The 16,022-nt window shown below is 37.5% G+C and overlaps 1 protein-coding gene across 1 annotated transcript in view; it reads left to right on the top strand.

Moving 5' to 3' along the window:
• Positions 1-16,022, top strand: part of TM2D1 (TM2 domain containing 1) — a 55,001-nt gene that overhangs the window by 20,243 nt on the left and 18,736 nt on the right. Inside the window, exon 4 of the mRNA XM_067726357.1 lies at positions 2,024-2,115. Coding sequence (XP_067582458.1) covers positions 2,024-2,115 — 92 coding nt within the window. The remainder of the gene's footprint in view (positions 1-2,023; positions 2,116-16,022) is intronic.

Raw genomic sequence — 16,022 nt, 5'->3', positions numbered from 1 at the left:
ATGTGGGTACCTTTGTAGGTTATTGTCTTCTTCTTTTTCTTTTTTTTTTTCCTGGCTGCCTGTAAAATTCTTTCTTTGTCATTGACTTTTGACAATTTTAATATAATGTGTCTTGGAGAAGGTCTTCCTGTTTTGAGATAAGTAGGTGTTCTATTAGCTTCATGGGCTCATATTTCTAGTTCCATTCCCAGATTTCGGAAGTTCTCAGCTATTATTTCCTTAAATAGGCTCTCTGTTCCCTTCTCCCTCTCTTTTCTTTCTGGGATACGCATTGTCCTTATGTTGCCTTTCTAATGGAGTTGGATAGTTCTTGTAGAGTTTCTTCAGTTAAAACAAAAATCTTAGCTCTCTCCTCTTTTACCTGAATCGTTTCTCAATTTCTGTCTTTGAGTTCGCTAATTCTCTCTTCCATGTGTTCTACTCTATTTCCAATGCTTTCTAATGCCATTCTTCATGTTGTTTATTGAGTTCTTCAGCTCCATAACTTCTGTTTGGATCTTTTTTAGAGTTTCAATCTCTTTGATAAAGTATTCCTTCTGTTCATTAATTTTATTCCTTAGTTCACTGAACCGTCTTTTCTGTTTTCTTATATATAGCTTGTTGAGTTTCTTTCTGATACCTGTTTTGAATTCTCTTGTCAGTTAGACCACAGTCTTCTGTGACTTTAGGTTCTGGAGAACTGTCATTTTCTTTTTCTGATACTGTGTTACTGTGTTTTTTCATAGTGCTTGGTGAGTTGTTCCTTTGCTGGCGCGTTTGAAGTAGTGAATACCTTTCTTATTTAGGTAAACCTTTATTTACTTTGATTCTAACAGTTCAACAGGTTGGTAATTAGAGTCCTTTCTTTTGTTTTTCAGTAGGTGGCGCTATAGCATAAGTTATAGCTTAGTTTATCTTACCTGAGTGCTTCTGGCTATATTTGAGAATTGGCACTTTCCACCCTCCATCACCTTTGCCAGAGATGTCGTCAGTGCCCTCATCATCACTGCTTGTTCCTCTGGGGTTACTGGTGCCTTGAGATGGCGGGTGCCTCTGCCATATGTGGGGTTGCCTGGGTTGTGGGCACTGCTGTAGCGGTGAGGGAAGGGGGAATGGGGGGAAGGAGCCAGGTTTGGGTGTGCTGTGGGGGAGAGCAGAGTCACAGGTACCACTATGGCCCTTCCAGTCTTTCTTAAGCCTGTTCTGTTCTGTCTTTTACCCTCATCGTTACCAGAATTGCTCTTGCTGAGGTCACTAAAGATCTCCTCTTGGTTAAATTTAGTAGTAAATTCTCAGGCATTCTTACGTCATTCATCAGTCACATTTGGCACAGTTGATCACTCTGTTCTTAATACACTGTCTTCACTTGACTTTCCAAGATACCACACTCTTTTGGTTTTACTTCTTCCTCACTGTTAGCTCCTTCATGGTTTCTTCTCTGCTTGATATGGAAAGGTTTGTTGTACATTATTGTGACAATAGCTCACAAATGCTCCCCTACAGTCTATCTTCAGCACAGCAGCTAGAGTGATTATTTTAAAATCTAAATCAGATCACACTCCACACCTCTACTTACCTCTGCAGTAGCTTCACATATATCTCAGAGTAAAAGACAGAGTTTTTACTTAATGATGATATTCAAGGCCTTGTGTGATTTGCCTTCTTTGCCCCCTATTATCTCTCTGACCTCGTCTCTTACTATTCTTCCCCTCTCTTACTCCACTCCTGCTGCACTGTCAGGTATGCTGCCTTTGCAACAGCAATATTTTTGGCTGGAACACTCTTCCCTCAGAGGTATGGCATGGTTAAGTCACTTACTCTAGATTATAAGCTCTTTAGGCATCAGGGATCTTTGTCTCTTTTGTTCATTAATATATTCCAATAGCCTAAGATAGTGCCTGGCACTCAGTAGCCACCCAAAAGGCATTAATTGAGTGGATGAATGAACCAGTTAACAACTAATAATAATTAACAGTTTTATTTTCTAAAATGTTTGCATGTTGGAAATATATGAATGTGACATTCATGTTCCAATTCTGTGCAGAAATGGCTATTCATACAAGGTGGCGGTTGCACTGTCTCTTTTTCTTGGATGGTTGGGAGCAGATCGATTTTACCTTGGATACCCTGCCTTGGGTGAGTATGTTTCATTTAAAAAAAATTCTTGTGAAACTTGTAGGTTAATGTACCTACTCTTATAGATTAAATCTCTGCATACTATTAATAGGTACAAGTTCCATGTAGCTGGAGTTGAAAGGTCAGTGTTCTTCTGTGAGTATAGAGCTAGCAATTAGCTCTGTAGTTAACTTGGATAAGAAATTGACTTTTCTTGTGTTTTCATCTTTATGAAAACACACACTCAAGATAGTGTAGTCACTAATTAAAACAGTAGACTTGAGCTGTCATTACTAGTGCTGGGCACACAGTGGATGTTCAATAAATGTTTTATGAATAAATGCATATCTTTTCCTGTCCCTCCAAAAAATGTTTGCCTTCTACCTGAACCTCTATAAGTGTTGATTTTGGAATAGAAACTACTTCTTTCAGGAGAAGTTGGTGTTGGAACTACAGCAGCCAGCATGAGCTAGTGTGGAGCCTGGTTATTACCCTTAGCATCCCTCCCCATACCTTCCTCCTAGCTATAATCTTTACATTTACCATAGTTGCTAATGCTTATGAAAACTACTTACATTTGATGATAGCTTTTGTTTAAATAATACTTTCACATGCCTGCCCTTATTTACGCCTGAAAACTCTCTGAGTTTATCATCCAGTTTAAATCTTCTCTAACAGGTAGGGAAATTGTCACCAGAGAGGTTAAGGGATTTACTGACTCGGGAGGCCTTGCTTTATACTGTAACATATTTGTTGTTATCATCACTGTTTCATGGATAGCGAAATTGTCATGAGATTCAGAGATTTACCCAAGGACACTCAGCTAGTGACCTGACTTTGAACCCAAATATTCTGGCTCAAGAGATCATGCTTTATTTACTGTAGTACTTTGCTTCTGTATTAGCCCTTCACTGAGCAAATTTAAAGTTTCTGAATGCTCTGCTTTCTAGCTAGCAAAGCTAATCTTATTCTTTCCATGTTGCTACCCACCAGAGATCAAAGAGGAATTTTCACTGTGGGGTTGGTGGGAATTATATTTCTGTTAACCTTAACTGGAACTCAGTGTTATAAGGTCATAAATAGAAGTCATAGTTTAAAATACTGTATACCTGAAATTTTTTCAGTTAACAAACATTTATTCAAAATTTACTTGCTGTTAAGTAGGTAATGAAGTTCTCTGGAAATAACGATGGAGATCACAGTTCATACTGGTTAGACGAAAATAAGTAATAAATGGTAGGCCAATTTGTGCTACAGCACTGTTACAGAAGTGTAGTAAAGTGCTATGAGAGCAGAGGAAAAAAGACTGATTTAGTCAGCCTTAGGATGTGAGGGAAAACTTGTTGGATGAGGGGACATTTGCACTAGGTTTTTAAGGATGAACAGATTAGAGATTTAGGGCATTACAGGGAACAGCATGTGCAAAAGCATAGGGTGTGAAAGAGCATATGTGCAGTGTTGAGAAAATGGTGGGTAATTTAGCCTATGGTGTAGGAAGAAACGTGGCAGAACATGAAAAGTGATTGCAGAGGTAGCCTGTGGTCAGATTATAAAAGGCTTTGAGAAAGAATTCCCTGGTAGTCTAGTGGTTAGGATTCGGCGATTTCATTGTTGTGGGCCCCGGTTCGATCCCTGGTCAGGGAACTAAGATCCCACAAGCCGTGCAGTGTGGCCAAAAAAAAAAAAAGGCTTTGAGTGTCTTGTTCTGGAGTTTGGACTTTACCCTTTAAACATCAGAAGGCATAAAAGTTTTTAATCAGAGGAGTGTCATGGTCAGGTTTATATTTCAGGAAGATGATACTGGAGAAATTGTGGGAAATGGCTTAGAATGGAGAAAGACTGGTGGCAGAGGAAGCTAAAAAGAGATGGATGCAGTAGTCCTGGCCTGAGGGAAGGAGAAATACTATTTCTTTGAACAGTTTATTCTATGATGATTTTGAATAGTAAATATATTTTAAATATTTGGTTTAATGAGTGACTTTTTAGCTTCCTGTGATGTGTGTCAAATGAGCTGTCATGTCATATGGTCTAAGTTAATTTTTTTGACTTATTGCAGCACATAATAACATGTTGGTTTGTATATTATGATTTTCTTTTCCTACAAAATAAAACTCTAGGTTATAAAGCTCTGTATAGTGACTCTGGTTCGTGAATGTTAGTTCCCTGCCAGGAGCTCCCTTTCTCCAACCACTGCTACTCCAATCTATTAATTAATTTCAGTCAAAGAGAACCTTTCAGTTTGAGGCTGAGATTCTCTAAATTTGCAAATGTAATTTTTACATTTGACTTTATTTCTTAGTGTAAAAATCTTTAAGTAACTTTATTATTACAACAACCTTTGGATGTTCATTAATTCAACAAGTTTTTTGACTGTTGGCTTAAGATACAACTTTCTCAAGATTGTTAAGTCTGTCACTTCTCATTCATCTGCTTCTGAATTTTCTTCCATTCTCTTTATTCTGCTGGGTTTATGGCTTTAAAAATCCCTTTACTATCCTTTAATGGGGTCCTGGAGTGAGAGGAGTTAAGAGGACATGTCAAATACATTATTTTTAACTGAAAGTTCTTATATCTCTTCAGGCATTCAAATATTTTTATCCCTATCTTACTGACATTTAAGCTATATAAATGTGAAGGATTTTGATGTTTTATCAATTTAATCTAATCTAATATGTAAAATTACCGTGTTTGTAAACTTAAAACATTTAAATGTTTTTAATTAAGTTTTAATTTTTACTAAGAATCCAAGGTTAAAGAATTTTGGTATTCAATTAAAATGATTGCTGCCATTTAAAAAAATTCTTAAATGGAGAATGCAATGTTGACTGGTATGAAAATAGTTACAGGTAGAGCCTAAAACTATTTTTCTTATAATCTTATTTAATCTTTCTTCATGGTAATGAAAAGCAGTGATAGTATATTTATAGATAACTTTTTTTTTAACATCTTTGTTGGAGTATAATTGCTTTACAGTGGTGTGTTACTTTCTGCTGTATAACAAAGTGAATCAGCTATGTGCATACGTATATCCTCATATCCCCTCCCTCTTGTGTCTCCCTTCCACCCTCCCTATCCCACCACTTTAGGTGGTCACAAAGCACTAGATGATCTCCGTGTGCTATGCAGCTGCTTCCCACTAGCTATCTGTTTTACATTTGGTAGCGTATATATTGTCAGTGCTACTCTCTCACTTTGTCCCAGCTTACCCTTCCCCTTCCCTGTGTCCTCAAGTCCATTCTCTATGTCTGCATCTTTATTCTTGTCCTGACGCTAGGTTCTTCAGAACCATTTTTTTTTTAGATTCCATACATATGTGTTAGCATACGGTATTTGTTTTTCTCTTTCTGACTTAACTCACTCTGTATGACAGACTCTAGGTCCATCCACCTCACTACAAATAACTCAATTTCTTCTCTTTTTATGCTTGAGTAATTTTCCATTGTATATATGTGCCACATCTTCTTTATCCATTCATCTGTCCATGAACACTTAGGTTGCTTCCATGTCCTGGCTATTGTAAATAGTGCTACAGTGAACATTGTGGCACATGTCTCTTTTTGAATTGTGGTTTTCTCAGGGCATCTGCCCAGTAGTGGGATTGCTGGGTCAATGGTAGTTCTATTTTTAGTTTTTTAAGGAACCTCCATACTGTTCTTCGTAGTGGCTGTATCAATTTACATTCCCACCAACAGCGCAAGAGGGTTCCTTTTTCTCCACAACCTCTCCAGCATTTATTGTTTGTAGATTTTTTGGTGATGGCCATTCTGACCAGTGTGAGGTGATACCTCACTGTAGTTTTGATTTGCATTTCTCTAATGATTAGTAATGTCGAGCATCTTTTCATGTGTTTGTTGGCAATCTGTATATCTTCTTTGGAGAAATGTCTATTTAGGTCTTCTGCCCATTTTTGGATTGGGTCATTTGGTTTTTCCATATTCAGCTGCATGAGCTGCTTATATATTTTGGAGATTAATCCTTTGTCAGTTACATTGTTTGCAAATATTTTCTCCAATTCTGAGGGTTGTCTTTTCATCTTGTTTGTGGTTTCCTTTGCTGGGCAAAAGCTTTTAAGTTTCATTAGGCCCATTTGTTTATTTTTGTTTTTATTTCCATTTCTCTAGGGTGTGGGCCAAAAAATCTTGATGTGGGCTTCCCTGGTGGCGCAGTGGTTGAGAGTCCACCTGCCGATACAGGGGACATGGGTTCGTGACATGGTCCGGGAAGATGCCGCAGAGCGGCTGGGCCCGTGAGCCATGGCTGCTGAGCCTGTGCGTCCGGAGCCTGTGCTCTGCAACGGGAGAGGCCACAATAGTGAGAGGCCCGTGTACCGCAAAAAAAAAAAAAAAAAGGTCTTGCTGTGATTTATGTCATAGAGTGTTCTTCCTATGTTTTCCTCTAAGAGTTTTATAGTGTCTGGCTTTACATTTAGGTCTTTAATCCATTTTGAGTTTATTTTTGTGTATGGTGTAAGGAAGTGTTCTAGTTTCATTCTTTTACATGTAGCTGTCCAGTTTTCCCAGTACTACTTATTGAAGGGGCTGTCTTTTCTCCATTGTATATTCTTGCCTCCTTTATCAAAGATAAGGTGACCATATGTGCATGGGATTATCTCTGGGTTTCTGTCCTATTCCATTGATTTCTATTTCTGTTTTTGTGCCAGTACCATACTGTCTTGATTACTGTAGCTTTGTAGTATAGTCTGAAGTCAGGAAGCCTGATTCCTCCAGCTCCATTTTTCTTCCTCAAGATTGCTTTGTCTATTCGGGGTCTTTTGTGTTTCCATACAAATTGTGAAATTTTTTGTTCTTGTTCTATGAAAAATGCCAGTGGTAGTTTGATGGGGAGTGCATTGAATGTGTAGACTGCTTTGAGTAGTATAGTCATTTTCACAATGTTGATTCTTCCAATCCAAGAACATGGTATATCTCTCCATCTGTTTGTATCATCTTTAATCTCTTTCATCACTGTCTTATAGTTTTCTGCATACAGGTCTTCTGTCTCCTTAGGTAGGTTTATTCCTAGGTATTTTATTCTTTTTGTTGCACAGGTAAATGGGAGTGTTTCCTTAATTTCTCTTTCAGATTTTTCATCATTAGTGTATAGGAATGCAACAGATTTCTGTGCATTAATTTTGTATCCTGCTACTTTACCAAATTCATTGATTAGCTCTAGTAGTTTTCTGGTAGCATCTTTAGGATTCTCTCTATGTATAGTATCATGTCATATGCAAAGTGACAGTTTTACTTCTTTTCCGATTTGGATTCCTTTTATTTCTTTTTCTTCTCTGATTGCTGTGGCTGAGACTTCCAAAACTATGTTGAATAATAGCGGTGAGAGTGGACAACCTTGTCTTGTTCCTGATCTTAGAGGAAATGCTTTCAGTTTTTCACCATTCAGATTGATGTTGGCTGTGGGTTTGCCATATATGGCCTTTCTTAATGTTGAGGTGGGTTCCCTTTATGCCTTCTTTCTGGAGAGTTTTTATCATAAATGAGTTTTGAATTTTGTCAAAAGCATTTTCTACATCTATTGAGATGATCATATGGTTTTTATCCTCCAATATGTTAATATGGTTTATCACATTAATTGACTTGCGTATATTGAAGAATCCTTGCATTCCTGTGATAAACCCCACTTGATCGTGGTATAGGATCCTTTTAATGTGCTGTTGGATTCTGTTTGCTAGTATTTTGTTGAGGTTTTTTGCATCTATGTTCATCAGAGATAGTGGCCTGTAGTTTTCTTTTTTTGTGACATCTTTGTCTGGCTTTGGTATCAGGGTGATGGTGGCCTCGTAGAATGTGTTTGGGGGTGTTCCTCCCTCTGCTATATTTTGGAAGAGTTTGAGAAGGATAGGTGTTAGCTCTTCTCTAAATGTTTGATAGAATTCACCTGTGAAGCTATCTGGTCCTGGGCTTTTGTTTGTTGGAAGCTTTTTAATCACAGTTTCAATTTCAGTGCTTGTGACTGGTTTGTTTTTATTTTCTGTTTCTTCCTGGTTCAGTCTCGGAAGGTTGTGCTTTTCTAAGAATTTGTCCATTTCTTCCAGATTGTCCATTTTATCGGCATATAGTTGCTTGTAGTAATCTCTCATGGTCCTTTGTGTTTCTGCAGTGTCAGTTCTCCATTTTCATTTCTACTTCCATTGATTTGTCTTCTCCCTTTTTTCTTGATGAGTTTGGCTAATGGTTTATCAATTTTGTTTATCTTCTCAAAGAGCTAGCTTTTAGTTTTATTGATCTTTGCTACTGTTTCCTTCATTTCTTTTTCATTTATTTCTGATCTGATCTCTATGATTTCTTTCCTTCTAACTTTGGGGGTTTTTTGTTCTTCTTTCTCTAATTGCTTTAGGTGTAAGGTTATGTTGTTTATTTGAGATGTTTCTTCTTTCTTGAGGTAGGATTGTATTGCTATAAACTTCCCCTTAGAACTGCTTTTGCCGCATCCCATAGGTTTTGGGTCATTGTGTTTTCATTGTCATTTGTTTCTAGGTATTTTTTTGATTTCTTCAGTGATCTCTTGGTTATTTAGTAGCATGTTGTTTAGCCTCCATTTGTTTGTATTTCTTATAGTTTTTTTCCTGTAATTGATATCTAGTCTCATAGCACTGTGGTCAGAAAAGATACTTGATACGATTTCAATTATCTTAAATTTACCGAGGCTTGATTTGTGGCCCAAGATACGGTCTATCCTGGAGAATGTTCCATGAGCACTTGAGAAGAATGTGTATTCTGTTGTTTTTGGATGGAATGTCCTATAAATATCAATTAAGTCCATCTGTTTAATGTGTCATTTAAAGCTTGTGTTTCCTTATTTATTTTCATTTTGGATGATCTGTCCTTTGGTGAAAATAGGGTGTTAAAATCCCCTACTATGATTGTTAGTGTCGATTTCCCCTTTTATGGCTGTTAGCATTTGCCTTATGTATTGAGGTGCTCCTGTGTTGGGTGTGTAAATATTTACAATTGTTATATCATCTTGGATTGACCCCTTGATCATTATGTAGTGTCCTTCTTTGTCTCTTGTAATAGTCTTTATTTTGAAGTCTATTTTGTCTGATATGAGACTTGCTACTCCAGCTTTCTTTGATTTCTATTTGCATGGAATATCTTTTTCCATCCCCTCACTTTCAGTCTGTATGTGTCCCTAGGTCTGAAGTGGGTCTCTTGTAGACAGCATATATATGGGTCTTGTTTTTGTATCCCTTCAGCAAGCCTGTGTCTTTTGGTTGGAGCATTTAATCCATTCACATTGAAGGTAATTATCGATATGTATGTTCCTGTGACCATTTTCTTAATTGTTTTGGGGATTTTTGGGTAGGTCCTTTTCTTCTCTTGTGTTTCCCACTTAGAGAAGTTCCTTTAGCATTTGTTGTAGAGCTGGTTTGGTGGTGCTGAATTCTCTTAGCTTTTGCTTGTCTGTAAAGCCTTTGATTTCTGCATCGAATCTGAATGAGATCCTTGTGGGGTAGAGTACTCTTGGTTGTAGGTTCTTACCTTTCATCACTTTAAGTATATCATGCCACTCCCTTCTGGCTTGTAGAGTTTCTGCTGAGAAATCAGCTCTTAACTGTATGGGAGTTCCATTGTATGTTATTTGTCATTTTTCCCTTGCTGCTTTCAATCATTTTTCTTTGTCTTTAATTTTTGCCAATTTGATTACTATGTGTCTCGTCGTGTTTCTCCTTGGATTTATCCTGTATGGGATTCACTGCGCTTCCTGGACTTGGGTGGCTATTTCCTTTCCCATGTTAGGGAAGTTTTCGACTATAATCTCTTCAAATATTTTCTCGTACCCTTTCTTTTTCTCTTCTTCTTCTGGGACCCATATAAGTCGAATGTTGCTGCATTTAATGTTGTCCCAGAGGTCTCTGAGACTGTCCTCAATTCCTTTCATTCTTTTTTCTTTATACTGCTCCCTGGCAGTTATTTCCATTATTTTATCTCCCAGCTCACTTATCCATTCTTCTGCCTCAGTTATTCTGTTATTGATTCCTTCTAGAGCATTTTTAATTTCAGTAATTGTTTTGTTCATCATTGTTTGTTTGCTCTTTAGTTCTTCTAGATCCTTGTTAAATGTTTCTTTTATTTTCTCCATTCTGTTTCCGAGATTTTGGCCCATCTTTACTGTCATTACTCTGAATTCTTTTTCAGGTCGGTTGCGTATTTTGTCTTCATTTATTTGGTCTTGTAGGTTTTTGCCTTGCTCCTTCGTCTGTGACATATTTGTTGTCATTTCATACTTTTTTTAATGGGTTGTGCTGTATTCCTGTCTTCCTGTTTGCATGGCCTGAGACGTACAGCACTGGAGCTTGCTGACAGTTGGATAGAGCCAGGTCTTGTTGCTGAGATGAGGACCTCTGGTAGGCCTCACTCTGATTGATATTCTCTGGTGTCTGAGATTCTCTGTTATTCCAGCAATTTGGACTCGGAGCTCCCACCACAGGAGCTCAGGCCTGACCTCCAGCCTGGGAACCAAGATTCCGCAAGCTTTGTGGCATGGTTAAAAAAATAAATAAATGAAAAAGAAAGAAAAAAAGGAGCAGTATAATATCAAAGAATAAAAAACAAAATGAAATTAGAAAGATAAAATATATATTAGCAAAATAAAACTATAATTGAAACAACAAATTAAAAGCACAACAGAAAAAGAAAGAAAAAAAAGGGTGGAGTGGGGAAATAAGCCAAAAAGAGAGAACAATAACAAAGTATAAAGGATAAAATAAAATTAGAAAAATAAAAGATTTATTATGAAAAATAAAAATATAAAAGAATCAACAACAGTGAATCAACAAGGTAAAACAGACCCCAGTCCGGTCACTGGGGTTCCTCCAGTCCCCTTAGGTTTCCGTGGTCCCCCACCGGTACCTGGTAGGTGCCCTAGATGTGAGGAGGCACAAATTCCACGTCCTCCTAGTACACCACCTTGACACCACCCCTTTATAGATAGCTTTTTAAAATCCTTTTCGATACCATTTATGATCACTGGAATTTTATAAGAACCAAATAAATAATGCAGATATGATGAAGCTTGCTCTTAAGTAATTTCTTTTTTTTCTTTTTTTTTAACTGAAGTATAGTTGATTTACAATGTTTCAGATGTACAGCAACGTGATTCAGTCATTTATATATGTATATGTATAAATATATATGTATTTTTTTCTTTTAAAGATTCTTTTCCATTATAGGTTATTACAAGATATTGAATATAGTTCCCTATGCTATACAGTAGGTTTCTTTTTAAGTAATTTAGTGTTGAATGTGATACTTCGTTATAAATTTTACTTTAGGATTAAGTAAGGGAAATGTGTTGAGGGTGAGATTAAATTAAATTTGATAAGATCCAAACATTCCTTTAAGAAAAATTTTCTTTCTAGGTATTTCAAATTTCTTTTTAGCCCAGAACTATTACTTTATGTATAGCTTTATTTCCTTTAATTGACTTCTTATTCCAGTGCTGCTTTAGCTGGAAGCCTTTTTTCACCATGAAGCCTTATTTTTCTAATATTCCATCTTTGTGTTTTTAACCATGTTAACATCTGTGATTTTTTTTTTTTTTTTTTTTTTTTTTGCGGTACGTGGGCCTCTCACTGTTGTGGTCTCTCCCGTTGCGGAGCACAGGCTCCGGACGCGCAGGCTCAGCAGCCATGGCTCATGGGCCTAGCCACTCCGCAGCATGTGGGATCTTCCCGGACCGGGGCAAGAACCCATGTCCCCTGCATCGGCAGGCAGACTCTCAACCACTGCGCCACCAGGGAAGCCCTGTGATTTTTTTAATATGCAGTAACTGGTATATTATGTTTTGTCCATTGTAGCATTAAAAGATTATGGATTCTCAAAGATAATAGCTCTTTTGGAGCAGTTAATGGGGGAGAGATACTCTTTTCATAGTGGTATTACTTTTAAGTGTAAATGTTTTCTTATTACGAGAATAACAAAATGTTGCATGTTTTTAAGCCCCAAACATATAAGTCTTTGGTTATATTATTATTGTTTTCTTTTTGAGTTTGGAGTTACTAGTTTGCACTGGCGTATTATATCCACAGATTGTAGGACAAATAAAGGTAAAGGGATTTGTAGGTTAAACTCTTCTAAGATTTGAAAGCTCTCGTTTATAGTTATAGATACAAAAAGAATAGTGATAACTAATTACCAAATCGTTATAGAATGCTTGGGATTTGGCAAACAGCAACTTCAGTATGAAATAATCATCTGCATTCTCTAACATAGTTATACAGAAACAAAAGTATTTGCAAGATTCAACCTGCAATAAAACAAAAAATACCAAAATTTTTTAGAATACCAAAAATGAATCTCTGTTCTTTTTATTTTATACCCAAATAAATTCTTTTATTGAATTTGTGTACTGTTTTTTTTTCTTTTTATTTTTTTCGGTACGCGGGCCTCTCACTGTTGTGGCCTCTCCCGTTGCGGAGCACAGGCTCCGGACGCGCAGGCTCAGCGGCCATGGCTCATGGGCCCAGCCGCTCCGCGGCACGTGGGATCTTCCTGGACCGGGGCACGAACCCGTGTCCCCTGCATCAGCAGGCGGACTCTCAACCACTGCGCCACCAGGGAAGCCCTGAATTTGTGTACTTTTAAATGTAAAGTTTAAGTTACTGAAGTATAAAGTACACTAAAAACATGAGGTTTATTAATGTCATCTGGCAGCAGAATCTTTTTGGAAAAATATATCTACAATAGTAATGGTTCAAGATAAAAATGGATCCTTCTTGATTGGAAACATTGTTAATTGGAATTTGAAAACAATCTCTAAAATCTAAATATAATATTTCTTTCCACAATAAGATAAGTAAATAGGGTCTGTACAAAGAGCCCTAACAAGTTTTTACTTGGACAAAAAAGTCAGTCTACTTTTGGTAGTTCACTAATACCTCCCCATCTTTTAAAAACTGGTATTGGTGCTCAAAATAATGAAATCTGTAAGAGTAACGGTTTGCATTGTTTTTTGCCGAAACCTTGGCCTCTGTGCACTGGTGCCAAATTGAGTCTCGGCGACAGAGTTTTGGGTGAAGTAGAAAAGAATAGCTTTATTGCTTTGCCAGCCAAAGGGGGACACAGTGGGCTCCTGCAGTGGAAAACTATGTGTCCCAACCCAGGAGGATTTGATGAGGTGTTTTATAGCAATAGTTCGAGGGTGGGGTTGCTGACAAGATTAGGGTGTGTACAGGGCCTGCACTTCTCTAATCTGGTCTCAGATAATCTTGATGAGCTTCTCTGGTTCCTGGCCTCAGGTAGTTTCTTGGCTGCTCCTCCCTTGATTAGCAGCTGTTTGAGTCTGCCCTTTGGAACTCAGAGAAGGTCATGGAGACTGGATCCTCTTCCCTACAAACAAGAAAACGGGGGACAGAAAGACTTCTGTGCCCAGGGGCCCCACAGGGTTCTGATCGTTTTCAGTTTTAATAAATGCTGTTTAGAATGTATGCTACTTTGTGTTTTTCAAGTTGCTCAATGTTTGTTTACAAATAAGATAATTTACTATTGATATATTTTATTCCTTCAGTAGCCATATTGACTAGGCACAGAAATGACACAGCCCTGACTTCAAGTTGCTTGTGGAAGGAAGGATATAGGGGAAGTCAGACAAATAAATATATAATAAATCATACCATGGGATATGTGCTCTGCTGAAAGTTAAGGGCAGGGTGCTAGGGAGCATCTAGGGATGGCATTAAATTCATCCTGGGAGCATTAGAGAAAACTTTCCAGAAGTTTTAAGAAAGACTATTAAAAGTTAGCTAGGGGGCTTCCCTGGTGGCGCAGTGGTTGAGAGTCCGCCTGCCGATGCGGGGGACACGGGTTCGTGTCCTGGTCCGGGAAGATCCCACATGCCGCGGAGCGGCTGGGCCCGTGAGCCATGGCCACTGAGCCTGTGCGTCTGGAGTCTGTGCTCCGCAACGGGAGAGGCTGCAGCAGTGAGAGGCCCAAAAAGAGTTAGCTAGATGATTGGGAATAGTGGGGGGCAGCAGAAGAGGCAAGGCAGAAGACAGCATAGCACATATAAATGCAGGTATGAGAGCACAGCCCATTGGAAGAGAACTTCGGGTAGTTTGACTGTAACACAGACAGAAGGAATTTGCAAGAGGAGGCTAGGTTAGATGATGCTACTGTAAATGATGTGGGTTTATGCTGTATAAATTTCTCAATTGTAATAATAATTGTAACATAGTAGAAATAGTGGTAGCACAAGTAGCAGCTGGGCTAACATTTATCATATGTTTGCCATGTACCATGTACTATTCTAAGTTTTTACTTCGACTCATTATCCCTTAAAGTGCACATATTTAAAATGTACAGTTTTATAAGTTAGACATGTATACACCTGTGAAACAACCACCATGATCAAGATAATGACCATATCTGTCACTCCCCAAAGTGTCCTCATGCCTATTTGTAATCCCTGCCTCTTGGCCCTCCTTGTCCTGCTTTTTCCCAAGCAAGCACTCACCTGCTTTCCATCATTGATTAGTTTGCAGATTCCTTAAATGCTTAAATATCATCTTGGATCTGTTCTATAGTTTCTGAAAAGTGTTACTCCAGGAGTAGGTAAAATTTACCAAAGTTCCAAATACATGTATCTAACATTTTATCTAATATTTATCTAATTTATCTAATATTTTATCTGAACAGGAACCTGTCGTGTTCAATCTTCTGAAACATCCTTACAGAAGGGGTTTAGCAACTGAATATCTAGACTTTAATTGACTCACATCTTTCTCTGTTTTGTGTGTTATCGTTACTTTGCCAGTAAATATACTTCTATATCATTGTTTTAAAATGACTTCATAGTATTTTCTCCTATTGTTAGGTCTATCTTAATTTCTTGAGACAATTTCTCCCTGTTAGATACTTAGATTGTTTCTAATTTTTTGGTAGTCTTACAGCAGATATTTATTAAACTCTTACTTTCTGTCACGTACTGTTCCAGGAATTGACTTGAATAAGACAGATAAGAACCCTGCCTTTAAGAGTTTACATGGCATAGGAAGAAAGAGAATGAATGAAGAAACCAATGAATGATTTCTGATCAGCACCATGACGGAAATAAATAGGGGAGATGTGATAACAGTGCTGGGGCTGCTACGGGGAGCAGCATGCTAGGTTACAAAGACTTCTCTGAAGAAGTAGCCTGAGATGAGAAGAGCTACAGGAAGAACATCACTGGAAGATGGGATGACAAGGGCAAAGGCTCTGACATGGTTACATTTTTTTCATAGAGTAGCAGTTCATTAAAGACAAACTTTTTTTGACCATTCTTAATATTCTTTTTGTAAACAAGTTGAAGGAAGGGAAACTCTGTGGTATTTCCAAAATGCTCTGTGAAGAGGGATACATTTCAGAAATAAAATAAGTGAGTGAATGGATATAGTACATATACTGAGTGAGTGGATAAAGTTCCTTGGGCAACTATAGTAAAATGCAATGAATGAAAAAAATAATTAAAGGAGTTGTTATGTAAGATAGTGGATAAAAAGTTAGGGGTCTTTAGGAGACAGAAAAGCTGAGAAAATTTATCTATTCAACAAATATTGAGCATCTACCATGTGCCAGGCAATGTTGTAGGTGATAAGGACACAGAATTGAACAAGACATATAAAAGACTCTCCCCTAACAGGGCTTCCATGAGACAGATAGTAAACAATATAAAATATTAGGTAGGTAATAAGTATTTTGAAGAAAACTAAGTGCATAATTTTATATAGTATCTATATTTTAAGTTTTAATATCATTTCCAACATGTGTTATCGCAGTACTTAAAACATTGTTCTACTGTATATCTAATACTAATAAGGGGTGGTGGGGTGGGTGGAAATCATCTAATTTACCTACATATTTCAGTCTTTTTTATGTATTTCCAAATGTGTGCAAGAGGTGATCTCATCCAGTCTTACAATTTTAGCTGATATA

Source organism: Pseudorca crassidens, chromosome 2 (assembly GCF_039906515.1).
Source record: "Pseudorca crassidens isolate mPseCra1 chromosome 2, mPseCra1.hap1, whole genome shotgun sequence".
In the NCBI taxonomy this organism is placed as follows: Eukaryota; Metazoa; Chordata; class Mammalia; order Artiodactyla; family Delphinidae; genus Pseudorca; species Pseudorca crassidens.
The sequence above is the reverse complement of the archived record's forward strand: the minus strand, read 5'-3'. Positions and strand labels throughout refer to the sequence as shown.